This window comes from Ursus arctos, unplaced genomic scaffold, assembly GCF_023065955.2.
Source record: "Ursus arctos isolate Adak ecotype North America unplaced genomic scaffold, UrsArc2.0 scaffold_2, whole genome shotgun sequence".
NCBI classification, from domain to species: domain Eukaryota; kingdom Metazoa; phylum Chordata; class Mammalia; order Carnivora; family Ursidae; genus Ursus; species Ursus arctos.
The window spans coordinates 30,275,859-30,300,040 of record NW_026622874.1 but is presented as its reverse complement, the minus strand read 5'-3'; the positions used below and the strand labels follow the sequence as shown (position 1 = coordinate 30,300,040).

General features: G+C 43.9%; 1 protein-coding gene across 2 annotated transcripts in view; it reads right to left on the bottom strand.

Annotated features, from left to right (window-relative positions):
* The window catches only part of KCNH1 (potassium voltage-gated channel subfamily H member 1), a 351,315-nt gene that overhangs the window by 281,001 nt on the left and 46,132 nt on the right, over positions 1–24,182 (bottom strand). For both annotated transcript variants that reach the window (XM_044387791.3, XM_026509088.4), the window contains exon 5: positions 20,711–20,829. In XM_044387791.3, coding sequence (XP_044243726.1) covers positions 20,711–20,829 — 119 coding nt within the window. The remainder of the gene's footprint in view (positions 1–20,710; positions 20,830–24,182) is intronic.

Genomic DNA, 24,182 nt, shown 5'->3' with positions numbered 1-24,182 from the left:
AAAATATTATACCTTAAGACCTTATTCTAATTGCAAGTACAGTCATAAAGAAATAAAAATAAAAACCAAAGTCCACATCTACCACTTGATAGCATCAAAGTTTCCAGCAGATGCCCTTCCCTAGATATTACAGTATTGGTTATCATTGAGTGTCAACTATATGCCCTACCCTGAGCTAATAAGCCCTTTACATAGATGAACATGTTTAATACTCCTAATTCTATGAGGTTCATATTATTATCATCCCTATTTTACACTGAAGAAACTGAGGCTTGGGGAATTAAAGTAACTTGTCCAAGCCCAGAAAGGTTTTACGTGGCGCAGCCAGCGTGGCTAACCTTGTCAAGTTTAACGCCAAGATGCGTATTTTTAAACCCCTCTGCTCCCATGCCGTGTTCTGGCCTGAGCACTTTATGTGAAAAATACAACTTAATTCTTACAAAAACTGTGCAAGGTAGATGTTGGTTTTTATTTTATAAATAAGAGAAATGATTTCGGGGATGCTAAGTGCCCAAAACCACAAAGCTAATGAAGTGGTGGACCTGAGATTCAAACCCAAATCTGATTCAATAGCCCACAGTCCAAACTGGATTCGAATAGGATGCAAGCCACAGTGTGACTCTCATATGCAATTTGAATTTTCTAGCAGCCCCATAAAAAGAGGAGGGCACGTATTGCATGGTGCACTGGGTGTTATACGCAACTAATGAATCATCGAACTTTACATCGGAAACCGGGGATGTACTCTATGGTGACTAACATAATATAATAAAATATCATTAAAAAAAAAAGAAGTAAAAGGAAACAGGTCAAATTAATTTTAATATTTTAACCCAATAATTTAACCCAATATATCCAAAAATGATGACTTTAAGATATAATCAATATATAAAGTTATTAGTGAGACATTTCACATTCCTTTTTTCATACTAGGTTTGAAACCCAACGTGTGTAACATAGTTTACTGTCTCTCCATTCAGATGAGTCACATCCCAATTGCTCAAGAGCCACATGAGGCCAGCTGTCACCATACTGGACCGCACAAGTCTAAACTAGGACATTCTACTGAGCCATAGTAATGTCCTGAACGAACTTACACAAATGCAGACACTGTCTCTAAAGCAGATTTGGCATGGATGAACTAACCGCACATCAGACAACAAAAAATACATTCAAAATGTGAACCACAAACGTGTGTGCGCACGTAAAAACGTATGCAAGACAAGGAGGGAGGGAGACAAGGACATGTCAGAAAACAAAAGGGTGGTTGGGGAAATCATTAAGGAGGGGGGCTGCGAACACAGGAAGGCAATCAAGATACAGCTGTGGCAGACGGAACCCAGCAGAATCTCCACCTGACGGCGTTGATCTTGGCTCCACAGCTGATCAGCCAGGTCCCCGTGCCTCAGTTTCCTCAACTGAAAAATGAAGCTAATACCACTTACACCAGATAGATACTGTGAAGGTCAAATAAAAATACAAATGTAGATATATGTGTGTATCTGTATACACAAATCTATACATCTTTCTTGTAAATCGTTAAATAGTATCCAAACATGAGTATTTTTGTGCAAATGAAGAAAAAATTGTTTCAGATCTTTTCAAGTGTCTGTTGGCCATCTGTATGGGTTCTTTGGAAAAATATCTATGAGGTCCTCTGCCCATGTTTAATGGGATTACTCGGGAGGGGGGTTGGTGTTGACTTATATAATTTTTTAAATGTAGTTTGGATATTAACCCCTTATTGGATAGATCATTTGCAAACATCTTCTCCCATTCAAGAGATTCTGGATGACAACCAGGAAGGCTCCAGCAATCAGTTCAAGGAGTACATCCTACTTGCCTAAAGCTCTTGGCTTCCTCAAAGATCAGGGACCAAGAATGACAGAACTGAATGGCCTGGGAAGAAAAGAAGACTGCTAAAAGTACATTTATTGGGGGGGGGGGGGAGACAAAATAAAATGGCCACACAGATCCCATCAATTCTGTGGATCCTTATAAAAGCAACCATGGACACTCAGACACCGAAAGCGGCGACCCACGAGGATCCGAGGATCCCATAGTTTAGAAGGGAAGAGACATGTGCAAGCAAACTACTAATACATAATATGAAAGTGGGAAGAGATGCATGGATGAAAGTACTGCAGGAGCAGAGGAAAAGAGGCAATGAACGGGCTTAAGGAGTCAGGAAAGGCTTCGATGCGAGGTGACTGTCAAGATCTCCCCAGAAGGATGGGCCACAGACAAAGCTCAGGCAGGGCATTTTCAGCACACCGTGTGTACAAGGCTTGGAGTGTGAAGGAGGCAGGGTAAGAGCTCGGTGTGGGAGGAGCCTGGTGTGGCTCAGGCCCAGGAGTGGTTTGCCTTTGTTGTTGTCATTTTGTGTTTTGGGAGACGGGGGTCTACAGAAGACAAAATTGGAAAATGACACTAAATATAAAGGAAGGGGAGGGCAAGACTTGATGCGCCCCTTATGTAAACATAAGAATTTTAAGGAAGGGAAGTTCATCATCAATTGCTGTGTGCAAAGGTACTCAGGTATCCATGTGGCAGAAGGAACAGAAGAGGCAGGCCTGGAAATACAGGGAGGCCAGCTAGAGGGACCACAGACCTCCAGGAAAGAGAGGATGCGGGCTTCAACACGGGAGTAGCAATGGATGAGACCATGGGCAGACTCTACAGCCTTCCTGGGAGGCTGAAGACCTGGCCAATCCACCATGACCAGGATGGGTCCTGACAAGGGTCAGAGGAGCCAGCAGCCTCAAGACTGCTGGCTAACGGGGAGTACCAGCCGTCATCTCTCCCAGGATGGTATCAGCAGAAGGACCCAGAGTCAAACACAGGGAGCGTCCTCTTTGAGAATGGCCCCGGGGTACTCAACACTTCACCCACCAAACTGGCCTCACCAATCATCTCGGGACACAGGTGGGAGCACCCGCAAACACCACCATCCCGTCATCCACCATGACTGCCTCGAACATCCTCCGCCTATGGGCGAAGAGAAACCCTGGTTCTCCGAACCCCTTACTCCAGGTGACCCCTCCCTCTTCCCAAGTACAGCTCCTGTTTCTGTTGAGAAACTACTTTGGTTTTCATGACTACAGAGTGAGAACAAACTAGTCCCCGCCAGAAAAAGCACATTCAAAGGAAAAGGGAGAGCAGGATGTTAACGAGGTTGAGAATGAAGCTCCGGCCACAAAATAAAAGCTGATTTGGGGTTTCAGACATCCCGAGCTAAACAACTGCTTAATTCCTGTCATAAACACCCTTCTACATAAACCAGACAGGCACTATTTTTAGAACTTTTTCCATGATGCACTTGCTCTTTAATGGAAGAGATAAAGGCAGTGAGAAGCAATTAGAAGTAGGAACCCATATACTTTATGTCACAGTCGAGTACCAACCCACATGACACCTTCACAATTATAAGCACGTATTGAAATGTAATAGGGTCACGATCTCGGTTTCTTCTTATTTTGCCAAGAAATTCTTTTAACTTTTTACTTTGAAATCCTCAGCTATACTTCTCTAAATCCAAGTGTTGAGAAGAAGTGATGTAGTTGAGATACGGAAGTGTCACCATCATTACCAAATCTGCTAGCCATGACCAAGGCAGACAGCCGTCATGAGGGCAGGAAGGGCTTAATGTGAAAGGGAATCAACACCTAGTGAGGACCGACTAAGTATCAAGCACTGAGTGAGGTTCTTGCTTCCTTCCTCCTTCATTCATTTAATGAACATTTTACCAAGCGCTGACTACGTGCCAGCCTCGTGTTTGATGGCAGGGAGGTAGAATACATAAACTGCCCCATCTTCACAGACCTTCATCTACCAGAGGAGGCAAATATTCAACAACAGCACTCCCCATGGCATGAGTGCTCAACATGGAAATTGCACATGGCGAGGAAAGTGTCTGAGGAGACTGAACCGGCAGGGGCAGTTGGGAAGGGAACTAGCCAAGCCAAGAGAAGGAGCAAGAACTTGCAGGCAGAGGACGGGCACGTTCCAAGGCCCAGGGGCAAGAGAGAGTTTGATGCTCCCAGCGAGCGGGGAGCCGCCAGATAGAGCTGGAGAGATGAGCTGAGTCTTGTAAGTCATGACAGAAATTTTAAGTTCATCCAAAGAAGTAGCAAGATGATACTAACAGATTTTTAAGCAGGGAGTAATAAGATCATACTTGTCGTAAAGCATCGCAAATCCTCACTACCGTCCTTTGGGGTAGGTCGTATCCTATTTCCCGAGGATGAGGAAAGATGAGCGAGGCTTAGTAACATTCAGAAAGTCACACAGCTGGAATGCAGTGGAGTCTTGGAGGAGAATTCGGGTCAGTCTGACTCCAAATCCCCTTCTCTTTCCACTACATCATCCTGTCTCTTAAGAGAAAAAAAAGAAAGAAAAGAAAACAGCTGTAGAAAATCCTCAACCCTCATTTCACCTGGTTATTTATAACTTTTTACCAAAATCAAATATACGGTTGATCTCTGGTATCACCAAACATTTGAGTTTTCCCATGCGTGTTTTGAGTAAAACAGTTTATTAAAATATCATAAACACATACACAAAATGATCCTCCTAAGAAAAAAGCCGAGAATCCTCCCCCCACCACAAGATCCCAGTCCTCAGGCACGAGAGAGCTGGCCAGTAGGAGCCCCATGGACTGTGAGTGCGCACGGAGCGACCAGGCACAGGCTGGCCTTCGGGGCTGGAAGGCAAGGGCAAGGCCATGAGTCCAGCTGCACTTCCCAAGCTCATGTTCAACAGACATCAAGTGGTTCTCCAAATACCTCTGGTAAAGACAAACTTACTACCTACAAGCACAGCCTATTCCACTTTGAGACAATTCTGAGTATTTAAAAAGACTCTTTACAAGAGGCAAAATTAGCCCAAAACCCAGATGCTTGTGGCAGAAGTTCCTGTTGCCAAAGTTAGACTCCTCTCCAAAGCAGGAGAGAACCATGCAGCAGTGAGGCACCACTGGAGTGTTGTCACTTTCCCCTGAGTCTAAAGAAGTCACATGAAGTCCACACCCAGAAAGCAAAAAAAAAGTGGAGCAGGAAATCTCAATTTCAAGACACACAGAGTCTGTTTCTAGGAAGAAAGGATAACACCTTTGCTCCCATACATACTGGCAGACTCTGGCCCGTGAGACTGGAAACCTAGGCACTGTGACACAGACTCATATCCCAGACCTGGTACCCGCCTCTGCTCTCCCTCGGCAGCAGACGGCACCTCCATACATCCCTTGCGAGTGCAGACAGCAAGCGCGGCCCTCTGTGCGTGTGTGCAGCGAGCTGACTTCAGTTCTCCGCATCTCTGTCCTGCTGCCTGGGGAGGCGGCTGGCTCGGCACCACCTCACGTGCCCCAGGCATGTCGTGCCCTTGGGCGGCTGTGGCAGCGTGCTCGTGCATGTAAGCGAGGCATCCTCTATACTTATCATGTCAAATCCCTGGGCAGTGCACAAAGTGCTCTTCCTTTAAAAATTAATGAAAATGTTAAAACTTTAGGGGCACCTGGGTGGCTCAGTCGGTTAAGTGTCTGCCTTTAGCTCAGGTCATGATCCCAGGGTCCTGGGATCGAGTCCCGCATCGGGCCCCTTGCTCAGCAGAGAGCCTGCTTCTCTCTCTCCCTCTGCTGCTCCCCCTGCTTATATGCTCTCTCACTCTCTTTCTCTAACAAATAAATAAATAAAATCTTTTAAAAAAATGTTAAAACTTTACAGTGAGTAAAACAATTGTTAGCACCAATTCTCAGTAACAGTGAGAGAATAAAGTGGCACGTGTGATTGGACAGGCAGCATAAACGGGTAATACCTTGTTCTGTGAACTCAGGCAGTTTCTACCAAGTTTTAAATGGTGGCTCAGATGGTTAAGTATCTGCCTTCGGTTCAGGTCATGATCTCAGGGTCCTGGGATGGAGCTCCGCAACGGGTTCCCTGCTCAGCAGGGAGCCTGCTTCTCCCTCTCCCTCTACTGTTCCCCTTGTTCCCCCTGCTTGTGCTCTGTCGCTCTCTCTGTCAAATAAATAAATAAAATCTTTAAAAAAAAATGTTTGTACCCTCTGTCTCTTTAATTCCATTTCCAGGAACCTATCGTATTCACAAGAGCCCAAGTGTTTAGAGAGCCAAGAGTCAATAGAATGAACTAAGCTCTAACATGGCAAACTTCCAGTTACACCAAACATGTTGAGATGCTATTTAAACATTAAACATTTAAGGGGCACCTGAGTGGCTCAGTCGGTTAAGTGTCCAACTCTTGATTTCGGCTCAGGTAAGGATCTCAGGGTCATGAGATTGAGCCCCGAGTCAGGCTCCACACTCAGCAGGGAGTCTGCTTGGGATTCTCTCTCTCCCTCTCTCTCTGCCCCTCCCCCTCTCACGCACGCTCTCTTGCTCTCTCTTAGTAAATAAATAAATTCTTTAAAAAGTAATAATAAAATAAAAATTCGACATGTAAAAAGAAATCGAAAAGTTCAAAATCTCAGGTACCAGAAACAAAGCAGGAACACAAAACCAAAGCAGCCAGGAGCTGACACCAAACAGCCCAGGCATTTCTCAGAAGCAGGGGTTATCAGAACACACACACTGTAGAGGGCGGAGGGGAACACACGTGCTCTCACTGGGGTGACAACGGGCTGCCCTGACAGACGAACAGAACAGAAGACAACTAGCACATATGTCAGAGACGTAAGAAGGAAACTGGACACCTGTCTGGAACTTTGCGTGGAAAAATTGTTATCTATGAGAAAATCAGAGCCCCAAACGTGTGCCATACCCAAGCGTGGAGCCAGAGTTCACACTGTTCACATGGCTGGGAGGCCCAGGGCCAAGACTTTTACAGAAAAGCTGGTCTGAGCCAGGTGAAAGTTTATGACAGATGGCACAGGCAATCTCAACCACCACACCCAGACGCCTCCCCAACTGGGAACCCGATGGACTTCCACCAAAAACCTCTCGTTGTAGAGAAGCTCAACACAAGAGGAAATGAACCACCAAGGGAGAAGATTTAAAGCATGCCTACATGTTTAATGCAATGAGAAAGAAAGAAATGTTAGCAGGATTGAATTTAAAAATGGGCAAGAGACATGAATAAGCTTTTCACCAAAGGAAATATGTAGCTGGAAACAAACTCATGAAAAGATGTTCAGCATCTTGAGCCATTTACGAAAATGCAAACTAGGACCACGATGAGATATCACGACACCCTCATTAGTAAGAAAAATGAAAAAGAGTGGCAATATTCAATGTTGGCAAGGATGCAGAGAAAATGGATGTGTCCTATATTACTGGTAGGAAGATAAAGTGATAGAACCAACTGCAACTGGCAAATAGTTTGGCAGCTTCTTACAAAACTAAATATACCCTTACATGCGTGCACACGCACACAAACATAAACGAATGCGTGTAAAAACTGGGGAAGCCCAACGACAATCTTTAATTTAATTAACACTATTCTACACATGTCGCTTTCTTGGCTTTGCTACTGCAGGATAGTTATATAAATGTTGTCATTGAGGGAAGTGGGTGAAGGGTACCAGACACTCTCCGTACTAGTTATGCAACTTCCTGTGAATCTGTAATTCTTTCAAAATAAAAAGCTTTCAAAAATCAATATTGGCTGTAAAATGCAAGCTGTAAAATATCACAGTATGATATCATTTGTGCAAATATATTTTTTTAAAACACAATTTTACTGTATGTGTTTTCTGGATAAATACATAGTAATACAAATATTAAAACATCGATAACAAGGAGACACACAACTTCAGGGTGATTTACCTCTATGAATAAGTTCAAAGAGCACCTCAACTTTATCTTTAATATTTTAATTGTTACAAAAGGATTTGAAGAGAGAAATCACTATCTAGATAGTATAATCAAAGGAATGCTTGTTAATTACTCTCTACTATTCTGAATATTTAAAAGATTTCTAAATTAAAACCGAACATATACATACAAGGAGGGGCGCCTGGGCGGCTCAGTCTGTTAAGTGTCTGCCTTCAGCTCAGGTCATGATCTCCGGGTCCTGGGATCGAGCCTCATGGCAGGCTCCATGCTCGGGGAGGGGGGGGGCAGTGCTTCTCCCTCTACCTCTCCCCCTGCTCGTGCTCTCTCTCAAATAAATAATCTTCAAATCTTTTAAATCTTTAAAAAAATATATACATAAAGGAGGTTCACTGAAGCATTACCTGAAATAGCCAAAGACTAATAACACTTACATATCCATTAACAGGGGATAGCTAAATAGATTTGGATATAGTTATGCAGGGGAATACAAAGCAACCATTAAAAAGAATGAAGGGGATATGTACTCTTAGGGAAATACCCCGAATATACTATTAAGTGAAAAAAAAAAAAGGTAAATTGAAAATATAGTGTGACCTCATTTTTTGTTAAAAAAATCAATATAAATATATACAAACATATTATAATAAAACTCATACACTGTTTTAAAAATGGTTACTTCCAAGAAACAGTGAGCATTTCACTTTTTACTTTATATGCCTCTGCTTTAAAATCTGATAAAAGGGGCACCTGGGTGGCTCAGTCGGTTAAGCATCTGCCTTCGACTCAGGTCATGATCTCTGGGTCCTGAAATCGAGCCCCACATCGGGCTTCCTGCTCAGTGGGGAGTCTGCTTCTCTCTCTCTCTCTCTCTCTCTCTCTCTCTCTCCCTCCCTCTGCCCCTCCCCACTCCTCTCTCTCTCTCAAATAAATAAAATCTTTTAAAAAAATAAGATAAAATAAAATCTGATAAAGAAGAACCTGTTTTATTTCCAAAAATTGAAATTTTTTTCTTATTGAGATATAATTAACATATAACATTAGTCTCAGGTGTACAACCTCATGATTTGATATATGTGTATTTTGTGAAATGATCACTACACATAGTTAAGCATTTCTTTTTTTTCTTTTTTTCAAGATTTTATTTATTTGTCAGAGAGAGAGAGCAAGTGAGCACAAGCAGGGGGAGTGGGAAGCAGAGGGAGAGGGAGAAGCAGACTCCCCGCTGAGCAGGGAGCCTGGTGTGGGACTCAATCCCGGGACCCTGGAATCATGACCTGAGCCAAAGGCAGACACCTAACCAACAGAGCCACCCTGGTGTCCCAAGCACTTTTTTTCCTTATGATGAGAACTTTTAAGATCTACTGTCTTAGCAACTTTCAAATATCCAATACAGTATTGTTAACTGCAGCTACCATGCTATCTGTTACATCTCCAGGATTCATTTATCTTTTAAGTGGAAGTTTGTACATTTTGAACCCTTTCACCCATTTCTCCCACCCCCAACTCGGCAGCCACCAATCTGTTCTCTGTGTCTGTTCCCTGTCTCTATGAGCTCAGGTTTCTTGTTTGCCTGTTTGCTTTTAGATTCCATGTATATAAGTAAGATCACAGAGTACTGGCCTTTCTCTGTCTGACTTATTTCACTTAGCACTCCCCTCAGTGTCCATCCATCTTGTCCCAAATGGCAGGATTTCTTTTTTGAGAACTGTTTTAAAACAGGACTTAATGAACTAAAAATCTTAATATTAAGCTAAAATTATTGAGCATTTACTATATGTCAAACTGTTTGTATTCAGAACCTTCCCTGCTCTGAACAAATCTATGGGTATCTATTACTCTCATTTGAACTCACTACCTCCACTTGAAGAGAAGGAAGAGGAGGACACGGAAGCTCTTAGAGCTGAAATGACTCGCGGGAAATCACACAACTGAGCAAGTTGCTAAGTGGGTTATAACGTGCCGTGCTGTGCCAGCCCACCACTCCGATCGCCTGCATCAAGAACAGCAGCAGAACATATGAAGAACATACAGCATTGACCCGATCTCCGTATGGTGAGACGGAGAGCCTCGTGAGCTGGACCACGCACCCCGCGGGGCCTGGCTGAATGATGTGCCCGTGCTCCAGCCACCACGATGGCATATCTCAGATTATATCTGGACCTGGCTCCCTCATAGGGAAGAGCTAAAAGAGGAGGTGACAGGGAAAGCTGGTTTCCCCTCCAGGTCCTCCCCACAGCCGTCCCAGGGAGAGAGAGGGGCTGGCACGGCAGCACAGTGCTCCCAGACAGACCAACCCCCCACGGGGTCCCCCCTGCGTGAAAACCACAGTGAAATCCTGCAGAGCAGGAGTGGTGCGCTCTCATACGCCCACCAGGACCTTCTGCCCTACAAAGGTGGAAAGCGTTATAGCCGGGTAGTAAACTCAGAAATGCGCCCCTTCAAATCCCACTTCAGGAAAGGATTCTCTACCCCGCTGCAGGTGCAGGTAGCAGACAGCCTCCTGGTAGCTTCCTAAGGGATGGAAACCCGACCTTTCTGCTGAGGCACTGCCAATGGCTGAGCAAGACGGTGGCTGAGCGGCCTGGCCCTTCTGGCCCATGTCGGCCTCCTGTAGCTGGCCTCTCTGCTGCAGAGCTCGCGTCACGCTGCAAAGCCGCCCTCGGATTTGCGCTGTGGTCTGATGCACCCCCGGCCCAGGGGCTGCCTCTTCCCCGTTTTCTTTCATAGATGTTACCCAGCGTCTGCGTCCCACAGAACTCAACCCTTGACAAGGGTCCTCCAGCCTGACTTATGCACTAAGATACTTGGAGAATCTGAAAATAAACTGGCCCCCTAAAAGAACAAATGCTCACGCCAAACGGAGGTCAAGGCAACAGGGTGCTCAAGAACAGCGGACAAGATGGGCTTGGTTCTCTATCCTGAGATGAGGGAGATCACAGATCCCCAGCAGGTCTAAAGCCAGAAGGTCTGGTAACCCTGAGATGCGTAATAGCAGAGGACTGGGATGAAGAGAATGCACAGAAGGAACCGGCCCAAATGGGAAACGGGTTGAGTTAAAGGCACATAAACCTGGTTCTCAATCCAGAGCCTACCATGTCCTGCTGGGTGACCATGAACAAGTTAGTGACCCTCCCTATGGCCCCATTCCCCCCTCTGTAAAACTGCTCTGACTTGTCCGGAGTATTAAAGATGAGAAGCACAGAGCCTAGCACACAGTAAACGTGTGCCTCCTTCTTTCCCACAATCAGTCCAAGAGGGAGACGTGAGGAGTAAAGCAAGGACCAAAGCCACATTGCCCGAGCTCAGGGAAAAAGAACAGTCTAACAAGGAAATACGTGGGCCTTGAAAATACGAAGTGCAATCCATTTAAAAGGAAAACTATTACCAGTCCACTTGTGTATTGTGTCGAATTTTTCCTAGAAGTGGGAGAGGTCTGAGGTATCCATACTCTTACTCAATCTACATTTGGCCAGTGGCACCTACCAGTGAGAAAACCGAGCAGGAAATCGGCTGTAGGCTATGGCACAGAGTTTTCTCTGTTTCAACTTCCAGTTTCCAGTCCAGGAGGTAAGGAGCTTGGAAATTGTCACCATCCTAACAACAAGTGAAAAGCTGAACCAGCCCCTGAAAATGGACAATTCTTAGATCCATCAGACAAGTGGAACTGCAGGGCAAACCACTGCACCAAAAACTAGAGAAGCAGGCAGGTGAATAAAAAAAATGACAACCTGCCACAGGAGAAACCCAGGAGCCGAAGCTTCCACAAGAACCCGTACCGGATAGGAAAACCTACCCCATAACCGGCAAATATCTGGTGGCTCAGTGTGGCCAAGTCTGAGAGTTACAAAGTGCAGGGAGAGCCAGGCATAGTTTGGTGAGTTTTACCTCCAGGAGCCGTACCAGATCCTCACAGTGAAAATCAGAGAAAAATCCCCTCCTGCTTCTCGAAGAGGAGAAGAAAGGTAACTATATTGAAATACACCAGAGCATTCTGTTCTCTTTCAGAAAGGCCTGCCCTCAGGAGAAACTGTATAATCAGAGCCTAATGTGTTGGGTTTCATGGTGCCTCCCTGACCTGGGGGGAGGGAAACACCCAATTCTAGCCCCCTCTATACATTTTGTCTGGCCGAAGTAGGGGAAATACTCAGAGCATTCATGAAATTCACATCCCAGGGGCATAAACTCACTAAAACAGCTAATCATAGGACTATACAATGCTGCTTCTCCCTGACCCTTCACCCCCACACCATTAAGGGCCTACTTACCCATGAGCCTTTTACCCAGTACATCAAGTTCAGCTTTCAAAACATTGCAAGGCATACCAAGAGCCAAAAAACACAGTCTGAAGACACAGAGCTAGTAGCATCGGAACCAGGCCCAGACATGGCAGGGGCATTGGAAATATCAGACCAGGAATTAAAACAACTATGATTAATATGTGAAGGGCTCTAATGAAAAATGTAACATGCAAGAACAGATGGGTTATGTAAGCAAAGTGATGGAATTTCTAAGAAAGAACCAAAAGGAAACATTAGAGATCAAAAACACTGTAACAGATATGAAGAATGCCTTTGATGAGCTCATTAGCAGACTGAACACAGCTGAGGAAAGAATCTCTGAGCTTGAGGATATGTTGACAGAAGCCTCCAAAACCAAAAAGCAAAGGAAAGTGTTAGGAGTTAGTTGGACAGTTGGGTAGACAGGGCCAGGGTCCCCAACAAGAAAATATAGACTCAGGACAGCTAAGACAGAACAGCACTAACATTCTTTCTGCAGCTTAGACAGGACCACACTGGCATTCCATTTTGCAGCCTTTGCAGAAATGATTTCTGCAAAACGTCTTAAAATAAAACAATTAGCCACAGAGCATTTGTCACTATCATGAGCAAGGGGCAGCTAAGACCAAAGCCCTCAGATGTCAACCCAAAAAGACCATCAGCATGTAGACATGAATCTAATAGGTAGACAGATACGTGATCAAAGCCCTGACTGGCACAACACATCCTGGTTGCTTAGGCTCGTTCTGCAATAGAGCTCATAACAAACCCTAAACTTAGAAACTCCAACAGCAACCCTCTCCAGTCCCCTTCCTCTTCGAGAGCATTGTACTCTTCCTCAATGAATTTTGCCTTGTTGCCCACCATTCTTTGTCTGGTCTTCCTCTTCCTTCTTTGAAGGAGTGTGACCAAGAACTGCGGGTGCTAAAGGAATAGAAATCCAGTAACAAAAGGACCAACAAAATAAATAAATACAACAGAATATCCAGGGACTGTGGGACAACTGCAGAAGGTGTAACATATGTGTAATGAGAACACCAGAGGGGAAGAAAGAAACAGAAAAAATATTTGAAGCAATAATGACCGGGAATTTCCCCCAAATTCATGTCACACACCAAGTCCCAGGTGCAGGAAGTTCACAGACCACCAAGCAGGATACAGGCCCACAAAACAAACAAGTAAACAAAACACACCTAGGCATATCCTATCCAAACGGCAGGAAATCAAAGGTCAAGAAAAGATCTTGAAAGAAGCCAGAGGAAAAAAACACCTAACTTATAAGGAGCCAAGATAAGAATTGCATCTAACTTCTCCTCAGAAACATAAACAAAAGAGAGCAGACTGAAATATTTAAAGAGTTGAGAGAAGAAAAAACACCAGCCTAGAATTCTGTACCCCATGAAATTATCTTTCAAAAGTGGAGGGGCGCCTGGGTGGCTCAGTTGGTTAAGCGTCTGCCTTTGGCTCAGGTCATGATCTCAGGGTCTAGGGATCAAGCCCCACATGGGGCTCCCTGCTCAGCGGAGAGCCTGATTCTCCCTCTCTCTTTGCCCCTCCCCCCATTTGTGCTTTCTCTCTCGCTCCCTCTCAAATAAATAAATAAAATCTTTTAAAAAAAAGGTAGTAAAGGAGAAATAATGACTTTTTCTGAAAAAATTAACGGAATTTGTTGCCAGTGGAACTGCCTTGCAAGAAATGTTAAAAGAAGTTGTTCAGAGAAAAGGAAGATAATACAGGTCAGAAACTCAGATCTACATAAAGAAAGAGCATCAGAGAAGGAAAAAGTAAAGGTAAATAAAAACTTTTATTTTTCATATTCTTTAATGATATAAAAGGGAAAACTTTGTTCAAAAATAAAATAGCAACAATGTATTTAATTCTGTGTATATATATATATATATATATACACACACACACATATAGATATATAGATATGTATGCTTACTTATGCTCATGGATAATGACAGCAATGATACAAGGAACAGAAAGGAGGAATCAAGAATTAGGATTATTAGCGTGATACATCATATCAACAAGAAAAGACTCAGGAACCATATGATCCTCTCAATCGATGCCGAAAAAGCATTTGACAAAATACAGCATCCTTTCCTGATTAAAACCCTTCAGAGTGTAGGAATAGAAGGTACATTTCTCAATCTCATAAAAGCCATCTATGAAAAGCCTACTGCAAATATTATTCTCAATGGGGAAAAGCTGGAAGCCTTTCCCTTAAGATCAGGAACTCGACAAGGATGCCCACTCTCGCCATTATTATTCAACATAGTACGAGAAGTCCTTGCAACAGCAATCAGACGACAAAAAGGGATCAAAGGTATTCAAATTGGCAAAGAAGAAGTCAAAATGTCTCTCTTCGCAGATGACATGATACTCTATATGGAAAACCCAAAAGAAGCCACTCCCAAACTATTAGAAGTTATAGAGCAATTCAGTAACGTGGCGGGATACAAAATCAATGCTCAGAAATCAGTTGCTTTTCTATACACAGATAACGAGACCGAAGAAAGAGAAATTAGGGAATCCATCCCATTTACAATAGCACCAAAAACCATACGTTACCTTGGAATTAACTTAACCAGAGACGTAAAGGACCTATATTCTAGAAACTATAAATCACTCTTGAAAGACATTGAGGAAGACATAAAAAGATGGAAAGATATCCCATGCTCATGGATCGGAAGAATTAACATAGTTAAAATGTCCATGCGACCCAGAGCAATCTACACTTTCAATGCTATCCCGATCAAAATACCGAGGACATTTTTCAAAGAACTGGAACAAATAGTCCTTAAATTTGTATGGAAACAGAAAAGGCCCCGAATCTCCAAGGAACTGTTGAAAAGGAAAAACAAAGCTGGGGGCATCACAATGCCGGATTTCGAGCTGTACTACAAAGCTGTGATCACAAAGACAGCATGGTACTGGCACAAAAACAGACACATAGACCAATGGAACAGAATAGAGAGCCCAGAAATGGACCCTCGGCTCTTTGGGCAACTAATATTTGATAAAGCAGGAAAAAACATCCGGTGGGAAAAAGACAGTCTCTTCAATAAATGGTGCTGGGAAAATTGGACAGCTACATGCAAAAGAATGAAACTTGACCACTCTCTCACACCATACACAAAAATAAACTCCAAATGGATGAAAGACCTCGATGTGAGACAGGAATCCATCAAAATTCTAGAGGAGAACATAGGCAGCAACCTCTACGACATCGGCCAAAGCAACCTTTTTCATGACACATCCCCAAAGGCAAGAGAAACAAAAGATAAAATGAATTTATGGGACTTCATCAAGATTAAAAGTTTCTGCACAGCCAAGGAAACAGTCAGAAAAACTAAGAGGCAGCCCACGGAATGGGAGAATATATTTGCAAATGACACTACAGATAAAGGACTGGTATCCAAGATCTACAAAGAACTTCTCAAACTCAATACACGAGAAACAAATAAACAAATCAAAAAAATGGGCAGAAGATATGAACAGACACTTTTCCAATGAAGACATACAAATGGCTAACAGACACATGAAAAAATGTTCAAAATCATTAGCCATCAAGGAAATTCAAATCAAAACCACACTGAGATACCACCTTATGCCAGTTAGAATGGTAAAAATAGACAAGGCAAGAAACAACAATTGTTGGAGAGGATGTGGAGAAAGGGGATCCCTCCTACATCGTTGGTGGGAATGCAAGTTGGTACAGCCACTCTGGAAAACAGTGTGGAGGTCCCTTAAAAAGTTAAAAATTGAGCTACCCTATGATCCAGCCATTGCACTACTGGGTGTTTACCCCAAAGATACAGACGTAGTGAAGAGAAAGGCCATATGCACCCCAATGTTCATAGCAGCAATGTCCACAATAGCTAAATCGTGGAAGGAGCCAAGATGGCCTTCAACAGATGACTGGATTAAGAAGTTGTGGTCCATATATACAATGGAATATTACTCAGCTATCAGAAAGAACGAGTTCTCAACATTTGCTACAACATGGACGGCACTGGAGGAGATAATGCTAAGTGAAATAAGTCAAGCAGAGAAAGACAACTATCATATGATTTCTCTCATCTATGGAACATAAGAACTAGGATGATCAGTAGGGGAAGAAAGGGATAAAGAAAGGGGGGGGTAATCAGAAGGGGGAATGAAACATGAGAGACTATGGACTCTGAGAAACAAACTGAGGGCCTCAGAGGGGAGGGGGGTGGGGGAATGGGATAGACCAGTGATGGGTAGTAAGGAGGGCACGTATTGCATGGTGCACTGGGTGTTATACACAACTAATGAATCATCGAGCCTTACATTGGAAACCGGGGATGTACTGTATGGTGACTAACATAATATAATAAAAAATCATTAAAAAAAAAAGAATTAGAATTATTTTTGTTATTACATAAGGTAGTTGCACTATCCATGAGGCAGTACAGTGTTATTTCAAAGTAGACTCAGATTAGTTGTAAATATATATTGCAAACTCTTGGGCAACCACTTAAAAAAGTAAAAAAAGAAGTATAATTGATAATGCTAAGAAAGGAGAGAAAAGAGAATCATATATGACACTTAATTAAAACCGAAAAAAACAGAAAAAGTGGAAACAATATAGGAACAAAGAACAAGGACAAAAAATAGAAAACAGTAACAAATGTGCCAGCTATTAATCCAACTACATCAGTAATCACTTTAAACATCAATAGTCAAACATTAAATATGCAATTAAGACAGAGATTGTCAAAACGGATCAAAAAATAAGATCCGATTATATGCTGTCCATAAGAAACCCACTTTACATATAAAGGCACAGATAGATTATATAAAAGGATGAAGAAAGATATACCATGCTAACACTCAAAAGAAAGCAGAAGTAGCTATATTAATTTCTGGCAGACCAGATTTCAGGGCAAGAAAAATTAGCAGGGGTAAAGAAGGATATTACACGATGACAAAGGGGTCAATTTTTCAAGAAGATGTAACAACCCTTAATCTGTATGTGCCTAACAACAGAGCATCAACATATGTGGGCCAAGAGCTGAGAGAACCGCAAGGAGAAATAGATGAATCCACTATCAAGTTGGTGACTTCAACAATCCTTTATGAGAAATGGGCAGACCCAGGAAGCAGAAAATCACTGAGGACATGGCTGAACTCAACACCACAATCAACCAACTGGATCTGACTGATGATCTGTAGACCACTTTATCCAACCACAGCAGAGCACATGTTCTTCCCAAGCTCACTTCAGCATTCAGCAAGAGAGACCACATTCTGGGCCATGAAACACACCTGAACAAACGTAAAAGAACAGAAATCATACGACGTCTGCTCTCAGATCACAGTGGAATTAAAACTAGAAATCAATAACAGAAAGGTAGCTATAAAATCCCAGAATGCTCGGAGATGAAACACACTTCTAAATAACACATGGGATCAAAGAAGAAATCTCAAGAGAAATTTTAAAATATTTTTTTTAATTTTAAAATATTTTAAAACTAAATGAAAAGGAACACAGAATTTATGCACATTTGTGGGATCCAGTGAAAGCAGTGCTTAGAGGAAGATTTATAGCATTGAATGCATATATAAGAAAAGAAGAAAGATCAAAAATCAATAATCTTAGTTTCCTTCTTAGGAAACTAAAAAAAAGAAGAGCAAATTAAATCCAAAGTAGGAGAAAACAAATAATAAAAATTAGAGCAGAAATCAATGAAATTGGAAACAGAAAACCCTTTGAGAAAATCAACAAAATCAGAATCTGGTTCTTTGAAAAGATCAGTAAAATCCATAAGCCTCTAGCCAGGCTAACTAGTCCCTGGGATGGGACCCATATGTCTGCCTCATATTGCCAATCAATGAGCAACTACTTATGTCAGAGGAGGTCAACAAAAGCACTAACATCACTTCCTTTCTTTCATCTGTTCAATCAGGAAAGAAAAGAAAAGAAAAGAAAAGAAAAGAAAAGAAAAGAAAAGAAAAGAAAAGAAAAGGAAAGGAAAGGAAAAGAAAAGAAGAAAGAAAGAAAGAAAGAAAGAAAGAAAGAAAGAAAGAAAGAAAGAAAGAAAGAAAGAAAGAAACACTACTGATAAGCATCTACTATGTGCCAGACACTGTTTTAAGTGCTTGGGATGTGTCAATGAACAACAAACAGAAGAAATAAATAAGGTGGATAGTACATTAGAAGGTACTAAGTGGAGAAAAAGAGCAGGAGAGAATAGGGAGGTATGAGTATTTTTATTTTCTTACGAATGTCTGTGTGTGTGTATATATATATATATATATATACATATACATGTATGCATATATATATTAAGCAAATACTTTATTTTCTTCCCTCTCTTATCCCCTTATCAAACATAAGATGTACTTTTTTTTAAATATTTTATTTATTTATTTGACGGAGAGAGAGACAGCCAGCAAGAGGGAACACAAGCAGGGGGAGTGGGAGAGGAAGAAGCAGGCTCCCAGCAGAGGAGCCTGATGTGGGGCTCGATCCCAGTACTCTGGGATCACGCCCTGAGCTGAAGGCAGATGCTTAATGACTGGGCCACCCAGGCGCCCCCAAACATAAGATGTATTAATAATAATTTACATCTCAGTATTTCACAGAATATCAAGGGGAAGAGTGAACATCACCCAAGGATTTTGCACCCTCTTCTGTGGGAAGAGTTGGTCCATTTTTGGTTATATGCACGATAATTGGATCATGTTAGGTGGAAGTATGACTCTGTTACAGTCTTTATTTGGAGAGTAAGTGTGGTTTAAGTACATGTGTGTGACAGGCTGACAGGGCTGAACTGTAAGGTTGGTTTTATGTGTCAACCTGGCTAGGCCATGGCACCCAGTTACTCAATCAGACACTGATCTGAGCATTCCTGTGAAGGAACTTTGTAGATGTGACTAACATCTACACTGGGCTGACTTTCAGGAGAGCAGATTATACTCTATAACCTGGGTTGGCCCCATCTAATCAGTTGAAAGGCCTTAAGAGCAAAACTGAGGAAGAAGGAATACCACTATGGACTTTGGCATCAGATTCTTCCATGAGTTTCCAGTTGGCCAAGCTGACCTATGAATTTTGGACTCACCTCGCCAGCCCGCACAATCACATAAACCAATTCCTTGCAATAAATCTTTGAATATATAAATATCCCTGTGGTTCTGTTTCTCTCGAAGAACTCTGACTGATGCAGGTAGCCCCCCGGAGAAACTGACATTTGAGCACAGACTCAGGGCTGGTGAAGGAGCCGCCACACCAGACGTCTGAGAGAAGAGCGAGCCTGGTGTACAGGAGCTGCATACCAGGAATGTGGCTTGAGTAAGAGGAAGCGAGGCAGATAGCAGCAGCAAAGGAGGCTGCTTTATTAACCAAAAGCGGCAGCAGGCACAGGGAAAGTGCAGGCTGTACGCCAAACGGTCTCCTTTAGTTTTCTTTCTACAATATACTGAGCCCACATCAGGACCAAAAGCTATGCTTCCAAGTGCCTTTCCTTCTCTAACGTGACATAGGTGACTGCTCCCATCCCCACTGTTGGCAGAAGCTTTCGGACGCCACGAGGAGATCGTCTGTAGTGAACTCATCTGACATTCGGGCACTGAATGTGAGCTGCACTGTGCTGGCTGTTCCTCTCTTAGGATTCCAGGAGCCACGAGTCAGGCCAGAAAGGACCCCATCATCTGAGCAAGGGTCAAGCACTGAGTGCCCATGAGCCGGCAGACAGACAGCTTACATTGTCATCTCTGGGTAAGGTGGAAGTTTGCTGTGGGCAAGGGGTGGCACTCTTCACTGGTCCACCCGGGCTGAGTTGAAAAAATGAAGGCCAGGCACCATGGAAGGCAGATAATACATGATTTGGATGCAGAACCACCAAAAACGGTAAGAGTAATTGGGGTGCATGAAGCCTAGTGAACCACCTTGTCCAGGCTTCCCAGCCTCTCGTTTGTCCCAGCAACAGGGAGAATACCACGGCCACAGGTTTTCCTTACGACAAAGGTTATCAGAACAGCAATAATTTCGAGTACATTTATTAACCTAGACAGATGTTCATGATGATGTAAGGTGAAGAGAAGGTAACACAGCCACATTAAATATACACATTGATTCTTAGATACATTTGAACTTCATAAATATTAACTATGAAAAAATGTATTCATTAGGCTTTAGGAAACAGGCTACACTTAATAAAAAGAGTTAAGGAATGCATACAAAAATTATAACAAAGCCATCGGGTTAGTGGGATTACAGGTGACTTTTGCTTGTTTCCTATTATCTTTTTTTCCTCTGATAATAGGTATTAATTAAATAATGAAATTATTTAAGGTTTATAAGTAAAAACCCTTTCATGTATATAGCACTTCCAGCTCTTTCCCTACTCCCTCAAGAAAGTGAATTGACACCTGTAACCTCAATAAGATGGAAGAGAGCTGTTCGCGGTCTCCTCTTACAGAGGGAAGTACAAAGCTGAAAGGAGTTGGGTCACTTTCCCCAAGTCACACATCATGGTGTGTAGCCCAGGCAAGACACGAGTCTGAGGGTCCTGAAGGTCCCTTCCAAACCACACACTTGCTTTGTACCATTTTCTTAGCCCACGGACCCCAAGGAAGTGAGGTTTAAGAAGAGCTAGCCCCCGCCCTTACCTCAGCCAGGCGGGAGTGCTTGTGGACATTCTCGCCTTTCTGCACGCTGGGAGCCAGCTGCTGCAGGACGCCCCTGCTGCTCGTCAGCGCTCTGGTCAGCCGAGCAAACTTCCCCCAGCCTGGAGCGGGCAGAGGAGAGAAAAGACAGTTTCAACCACGTCCTGCAGGTCATGGACATTCACACCACCAGTCACACTGTTGGAAGCACACAAACCCATTGTCCTCCTGGGCTCCCAAGAGTCACTCTGCATTCCTCCCAACCCAGACTTGCTGCTCAGAAAAGCATCTCGACACACTCAAATTTGTGTAGCAATTTACTTTTCCCTGCACTTTCACTCTGTCCTCATCAATTGGCTTTGTGACATAGGTAGGTTTCAGGACTGTTTTACAAATGGGGAAACTGAGGCACAGAGTACCTAGACAACTATAAAGAGTCCAGAACCCTGATCTGTCTACTCTGACCCAAGCTTTCCTGTCAGATAATACCAGTCAGTCAAGACATTTCTCTGACTTTGTGACTGGGCTCGGGCTGCTCCGAACCCCCACACAGTCAGATCTAGTAGAGGCTGAGCTGGTTCCAGGGATGGCAAGGACACGCTAGTGAAATGGCCAGCCCACGCATTACAGTCTCCAAAGCCAGAGGAGTAAGAAATGAATCTAATCCCAGGTAGGTGGGGGGAAAGCATGGGCATATTTTAGTCTGCTCTGGGATGGGGGAAGGACAGTTGGTGACAGGTTCCCCAAATAACAAGAATCCCAAAGAGCCTAGTACCAAACTTGGATTTTTTTAAAGTCTCTTTCTGAGTGAGGCTCTCTTTCAGCCTGAAACAAAACTGGAATTGAATTCTATAAAGCTTTTCAAGAACATAAAGTGTATTTTTCAATCAGGTAAAACATAACTGTGCGTGGAAACGTCAACAAGGGCTCGGCAACCCCCTGATCCAACCCACCCCTCTGCTACCATCACTATACCACCACCATGACCCACACTCTGAGACAAATGATAAGGAGGCGGCAGGACAGATACCCCAGATCCTGCCTGGCAGGGAGCTCAGGGTCCTGGTCCATACGCTGATCTAGCACAAGGGATGAAAAGAAAGATCCCTGGGGCGCCTGGGTGGCTCAGTCGTTAAGCGTCTGCCTTCAGCTCAGGGCGTGATGCCAGAGTCCTGGGATCGAGCACCGCATTGGGCTCCCTGCTCCGCTGGGAGCCTGCCTCTTCCTCTCCCACTCCCCCTGCTTGTGTTCCCTCTCTCGCTGGATGTCTCTCTCTCTCTCTCTGTCGGATAAATAAATAAAATCTTAAAAAAAAGAAAAAGAAAAAAGAAAAGAAAAGAAAAGATCCCTGGACCTCTGGGCATTTCCCCAGGCTCAGGCTAGCCTCTTGCTCTCTGGGCTAGCCCTGAAACCTTTCCAAGAACGTGGCTATCCAAGGAGCCGGCTCTTAGCTGCCTGAGCGGAAGGCATGGGATGATGAATGGCTGTTGGACAGGGAAATGGACAGACAGTACAATTCTCCATCACACCTTACCAGGAAGGCCAGGCTCTGCCTGTTCTGAAGGAACGGAAAAGGTTCTCTTCCAAGTTCCACCCCGTGTTTTCCTTTCTGAACTACAGATACTTTCTAATAGGAATCATTGCCTGGCCAGATGAAAAAACATCATTCATTCATGTATTAAGTCTGTAAACATAATTACTACATGCCAGGCATAGTGCTAAGGTACTGGAGATACTAAGATCAATAAAATATGGACTCTGGCTCCAAAGAGCATGCACCCCAGTAGGCAAGACAGATAAATTTTAAAAGCCACGATATGGTAAGCTAAGCTCTGGGACAGACATGAGTATAGGATGCTATGGTCAAGACCGTCCAGAGAAGGCATAGCAAATCCAGGCTAGGGCGTCAGGGAGGGCTTCCCAGAAGAGGTGACCCTAGAGCAAAATTCTGAAAGATGAGTAGGAATTAAAAACACAAGAAGGAAAAGATAGACAATGCACACAGAAGGAAGAGCTCCTACAAAGGCAAAAATCATAAAATAGGGTAATATGTCAGCGAGGAGTAAGATACCCTAAATGGCTGGCTGAAGGAGGCCCAGCTGGTAGAGGGGAGGAGGATGCAGACCGTGGCCTGAAGTGATGTTAACGTGGATGCCAGGGGCCAGATGGTGAAGAACTTCAGTGGTAAGAACCGAGACAGCAAGTTAAGAAATGTGACCTTCATCCTGAAACCCATGGGGAAGCAGGGGGGAGTTTAAATTGGGGGGTGGGGTGGGAGGGAAACACACCGATTTCACTTTAGAAAGACAGAATGGGAATGTGCATGGTAGGCTTTATAAAACAAGCTTGACAGATAAAAGGCCAGTCAGGACCCCAGGCAAGGGGTCCTGAGCGCCTGGACGATAGTGGGGCCTGGGCCAGGCCCCAAGGGGACCTTGAGAACAGCTACCAAGGTAGGTGAGCAACAGCTGCAGAAGGAGAGAAGAGGCATCCCAGGCGGTCTCTGCGTTCCTGGTTTGGGGGACTGGGGTGTCAGCCACGCAACGAGATTAAAAACACGTAAGAGAAACAAATGCATGTGACGGAACATAATAGGTACAATTTGGACCAGAGCCATCAAGAGAAACCCTCCTGGAAACAACGAATCTCCTGTTGTCCAAAAGGCCAGAAAGGAGGACAGAACCCAATGAGAACCTAGGTCAGGGTGATCTTCCTTAGGGGACGCACCGTGGACCTTTTCCACAAGGAAGATAAGGCAGCTCATCCTTCAAGGGAGCCCTTTCCGGATACTGCCCGACCACGAACAGAACTGCCCACCCCCTCATTGTATACTTCCCCCGGCCTTAGGCAGACTTCTATCTGTCCAGCACACATACGTACTGGGTGTCTTTGGGGTGCGAGGGGGTGGCAGGAAGGTAAGGGGAGGCATGAAAACAGAAGAAGGCCAGAAGGAAGGAAACACAGCGTGCAATCCAGCAGTTGGCTAAAAAGTACTCACTGGATCCTTTCTCCATCCTCAGTAAGGACAATCGCTGCTCCCTCCCTTGACCACACAAAGGGTGCTGGTTTCAACAGGGGTGAGCCCCCCACTAGGCTGTGTTAGCCCACACAGCCCTGTATCCTCCTTAGGCCAGAAGAGAGGATTCTGGGATGAGATGAAATTCCAGCTCCTCCAAGGATAAGTTAAGTCCAGGGATAGGAGAAAAGACAGACCTACAGGCCCGCATGCCAAGTCGCTTTGAGTAGAAGTGGCAGAGGATGGCTGTAAGGGGTCCTGACCTCGGTGGGGAGGCTGCGAGCCCAGGCTTGTCCTAATCTGCAGAGTCATAGATTCTCTTAGAGGAGCTGGTGCCATAATCCAACGTACGCAAGAGAATAAAGGACACCAGGGACCAAGATGGACAGTCAGTGTGGACACTGCCTAACAAGCGTCCTCAAGTCCTCCTCCCTGGATCTTTTCCCTGTCAGTGTAGAA